Here is a 4975-nt window from a genome sequence, read left to right on the forward strand (position 1 = left end):
CAAATGTTTTAGATACAACTCTGATACTAACTCTTTCAGTACAGGATCAGTGACCTCCACTTTACTAGAATCCCAGTTATCAACAATAGACTCCCATGAGATTAGTTCCCTCAACAGCAAAACGTGTATATGACAAAGGGAACAGTATGTAATTATGTTGGACACCTCTCCCACAATTTTTTTAAAAATCTTCTCACTTGGGTTTATAGAAGCCCAACAGTAGACAAAACAAGTAGATGAAGCAGTAATTCAGAATAAAATTTTAATTACAGCTTACTGGCAGAACGTTAGTTTTGTGACCTAATAGCAGACACTATAATCACCACTAACTACTATCCTTTGATGTAGGTTTAATGCTACTTGTATTGAGAGGTTTGCTGGAGTTAATTTTTATAATAAAATTGTCTTATTCAGTTCAAGTTAAAAGTGTGTAACAAACTTTTGCCTAATGACTAGACTATATCTCTATAAAAATAGATATCACTAAAATAATAACATTTGCAAGCCAGCCCTCTATAAAAAAGGAACCAGACTGAAGATCCAGACTGTTTCCATTCTTTTGCTGCTGGAGGTCAGAAGGAACTGAAGTTGCTAGAATGTCATGTCTCCTTTTATTGCAATGCCACTGCAACATTTGGAAACAATGAAGAGACAAGAAGAAATGTGAGAAAGCTCTAACACTTCCAGCAGAAGTACAATTCCAGAGCTGCACTCAATTAAACAGGAATACGCAAAGCCTCTGCAAAGGAGAAAGAACCATGTTATCTTCTTCATCTGAAATTTTGTAAATAATACATGTTTAGATTTTAGTATGCAAATATCATGGTATAAAAATACCACAGGCTGTTGGGTTTGGGTGGTTTTTTTTGTTTTTTTAAGAACCAGTATCAACATATTCTTACCTTTTTATCTTCTTTAGACTTCCTAATACTGTGTGGAGGGCCAAATTTGTTCTGCATGCAAAACATCTTCTTAGACCATTCATTTTTATGAGATTTTAACTGCGGTTGACCAAAACTGCCATCGACTCTGTATCTGTCAGCTGGAATCTTACTCATTGGTGGGGGAAGAGTTCCACAGTTAACGCTTGACCAGCCGTCCGTAGAATCAGTGTACGACTCCTGGTCGCTCGCATTTCCATGCTGCCATTCTTGTAAAACATGCACTGGCAACCACCTTTGATTGCCTATGCCTGCAGCGTTTTTCTTTGATGGGGGTACTGAATTTCGGGAGGAAACCAGTGGAACTTCAATACGAGCAGAAGGACTTAAGTGTTTGCTTACATTTTGAGACTTATCATTCTGAATTACCTCTAAAGGAATGTTTCCTTCTTGTTCAGGACAGAAGCCATTCCAATGGGAAGCAGGCTGATTTTGTCCTCTTCCCACTGGATTTTCCCATATGCTGTTAGGAATGTGTTTACTCGGATTGCTCCCTAAATCAACCACCAGAACTCTATTATTCTTTTCTTCTTGGTTAAAATTTCCAATTCCACTATCACTATTACTGCTTGTACTATTATTCTGATGAGCATCTGCATCACCATCAAGAAAAGCCCTCGCACGCATTCCCTCAATCAATTCCCCCATATCCCTATACAGGACCGAAATAAACTGAAGAACAGGTAGAGATGATGTTGGAAACTCTAGACAGCCATTTGTGTCTGGATCTGCCGTACATTCCAGTCCAAAACGTCTTGCAACGCCCTGGTGAATTTTATGATGAAATAATTCAGGATCCACCATAAAAACATGGCAAGATGTCCTCAGAACCCCTTCATCTTCCTGAGCCAAGCTTGCATCATCATTTGTCTGCATTGTAACTAGCCCAAAGAATCTTCTATCATCGGGGCAAACAGCACTGAATGCCAGTTTCTCTGCAGGATATTCTGCCAGTATACCTGATTTGTCACTGCAGAGCTGAATACAGTCATGCATTATCTTCATCATGACCAGTGAATGGATTTTTTGTTCCGCCCGTAGACGTCTCATGCATCCACGAATAGCCTGCAAACTCTCATTTTCCAAATTTGAGGTTGTTGAAGGAAGTTCAATTGAGCCTAGGTAACCTACAATCATGGCAACATTTAAAATGTTTGCATCTAATCCAAAGTCTTCTGTGCTCTCCAGTCCCGTTCTAAAAACTGAATCGTCATACAGGACTTTGGATATTTCCTCCTTTGACAATAGGTTTGGATTGCTTACACTTTCATTGCCAGTTTCAAATTTAATAGCAGCAGAAATTGAAAACGATCTTTGTTTTGGTGCAGAATTATCTGAGTTACTAGCACAAAGAGTAGGATTCTCAAAGATCATGTTGAAAATGCCACCAGACTGCATTTCTTCAACAACTTTCTCTGCTCTGTTTATACCCAGAGCTTTAGAGTCAGGTTTGGGTTTCAGCCATCCCTTCCCATCATAAAAACCAACTTCTTCATCACTTGAACATGAATCTATATGACTAATCCCTTCAGCAATGACCATGTGCAGGACTCCAGAACATTTTCCTATAAGTTTCACTACATCTTCATGAGAGGCTTTTTTCACATTGATTTCATTAACTGCAAATATCTGATCTCCTGCTTTAAGTCCAACATAATCTGCAGGGCTTCCCTTCATAACACAACTAAGAACACAAGGAGCTTGTCCAGAAAGTGTAAACCCATAACCTGCTCTTCCTCTAGCAACTTCCACGCTTCTTATCCGAGGAGGAGCATGCATGTTGAGTCGACGTTTGACCGTTTCCCCTGGTCTATACATTTTGAGTTTTTTTCCTGAAATAGGAAAACTTAATTAGTCCAGTTTCTTGTCATGTTTCAAGAGTATCACTCCTTCATCTGACGAAGCTCTAAAGAAAGAAAGAAGAAAAATTAATTCTCAATTATATTTCAGTTCAGAAATACTGCTAGCAAACTCTACCAAAAACTATTGCTAAAGAATTAACACAACAGTCAAAACAATTTGAAAAGAACAGGTACCACAGTCTTCATTTTACTGAAAGAAAGAAAAAAAATTAATTCTCAATTATATTTCAGGTTTTAGTATTCCCTTTACTGTTCAGAAATACTGCTAGCAAACTCTACCAAAAACTATTGCTAAAGAATTAACACAACAGTCAAAACAATTTGAAAAGAACAGGTACCACAGTCTTCATTTTACTGATGAGAAAGCAGTAGCAAATGCAAATAAAGTGGCTGTCCAAAATGACAAAGTAACTGAATGACAAAGCACAGAACAGAGTCTAAGTCTTCGGATGTACAGTCAATGTTTTTATACTACAGCATGTTACATCTTCACCAATACCACCACGTTACCTAGCATTCAGTTAACTTCCGGCCACGTTACCTAGCATTCAGTCAACTTCTGGCTTACTGCACCATTGCAATAGCCAATGTTTTTATACTACAGCACGTTACATCTTCACCAATACCACCATGTTACCTAGCATTCAGTTAACTTCTGGCTTACTGCACCATTGCAATAGCACCACATTTTACAGCACAGTGAAAATCCTGGATGAATCTCATCTATCCTTTCCCAGCAACAAAAAAATTAGAGTTCAAGGGTATCTACTCAGCTGCAGCCTACCCCTCTTTATACTCAATGTACAGAAACAGGTACCAAATGTATCCATGCAAAACAGGTTAGAGAAATTACCCCTAGAGTTGCCCGTATCTCTCCACTGACTGACTGTGAAGGTAGCTTAAAATAAGTATCTCAGACTTCAACTTTTGCACATATATTTCAGACCATATCTCTCCACTGACTGACTGTGAAGGCAGCTTAAAATAAGTATCTCAAACTTCAACTTTTGCACATATATTTCAGACCCAAAGAGAACCAAAATCAGATTTACTCTGTTACACCAATTAATCTACTAAAAAATAATTTGTCAGAAAGCAAACACTATAAAAAAAAATGCATTTCAGTCATTCCAACATCCATGTGTTTTAGTTTAGCTTAAAAATTGAAAATAAAAAAAGAGGAAAAAAGAAGGAACCCCACAGGCTGCCAGTATTAATCTAGTCATGACTTTACAATTAAGATAAAGCAGCTTTATATAAAGAGCAAGAAATAGTAGATTTCATTACGTTTTGGTATTGACACTGAAGCCTAGATGTCTTGTTCTAATTACACTCAGGGAAATTCCATTGTTTTAGAAAGGTTTCCTCCACTAAGCAGGTTAAAATGCATTAAAAAAATTTTTAATACAAAGAATAGAGATGACAACTTGGTCAACTTTTGAAACTATCCCCTTGTTGTATGATATGAACTCTTACTTCCACAGGTCTGGAGGACGACTGACTGAAATAACTGGGGGACTACAACTACATAAAATTGCAATAAAGTCCATGTGAGCAAGTGAGAACTAATCTGAAAATAATTACTGCTCTGAGCTGGTCCACAGGCTTATTCATAACTCAGTCACACTGTAACACACTTGAAGTGTATAAGGTTCTTGAAAGCAAGTATCTTGTGTACATGGGCAAAATGAGGGCAACATTTTAGATAAACTGATACACATTAAAAAAAAAAATACATACACACCCCCACACACAGAGACACACATTTGTTTATCGTACCTAAAGTGTTAAATTACCGGTGTCCAACCCATTATTGCATGGACAAAAAATTACCAAGAAATCCTTTTGACATTGCTCTCAGCTACAGAAATAACAAAAAAACCCACACTCTAAATGTGATGCAATACACAGCACACTACTTTCACAGTATTTCCGCCCGGGACAGAACAAACTTCAAAAGTTCCACCAAAAAAAAAAAAACACCAACAACCACTAAAATACAATTTAAGATCAAAGTCTTAACTACTTAACTACATATGAGCTGTTGGATTACCAAATTTTAAAAACCACTGTCGTTTCTTGAATATTCTGCCTAATAGTCAACTACAGGATGTAATTCCCCTAGGACCCTTTCAAATCCTACATAGGACAGCCTTCATGATACTAGAAGAC

At 37.5% G+C, this 4975-nt stretch overlaps 1 protein-coding gene across 1 annotated transcript in view; it reads right to left on the minus strand.

Annotated features, from left to right (window-relative positions):
- RGS12 (regulator of G-protein signaling 12) overlaps window positions 1-2759 on the minus strand; it is a gene marked incomplete at its 3' end in the record, with an annotated part of 60771 nt that extends 58012 nt beyond the window's left edge. The window contains exon 1 of the mRNA XM_009703755.1: window positions 903-2759. Within this exon, the coding sequence (XP_009702057.1) occupies window positions 903-2759 (1857 nt within the window). The remainder of the gene's footprint in view (window positions 1-902) is intronic.
- Between the last annotated feature and the right edge of the window lie 2216 nt (window positions 2760-4975).

This window comes from Cariama cristata, unplaced genomic scaffold (assembly GCF_000690535.1).
Source record: "Cariama cristata isolate BGI_N322 unplaced genomic scaffold, ASM69053v1 scaffold197, whole genome shotgun sequence".
NCBI lineage: Eukaryota > Metazoa > Chordata > Aves > Cariamiformes > Cariamidae > Cariama > Cariama cristata.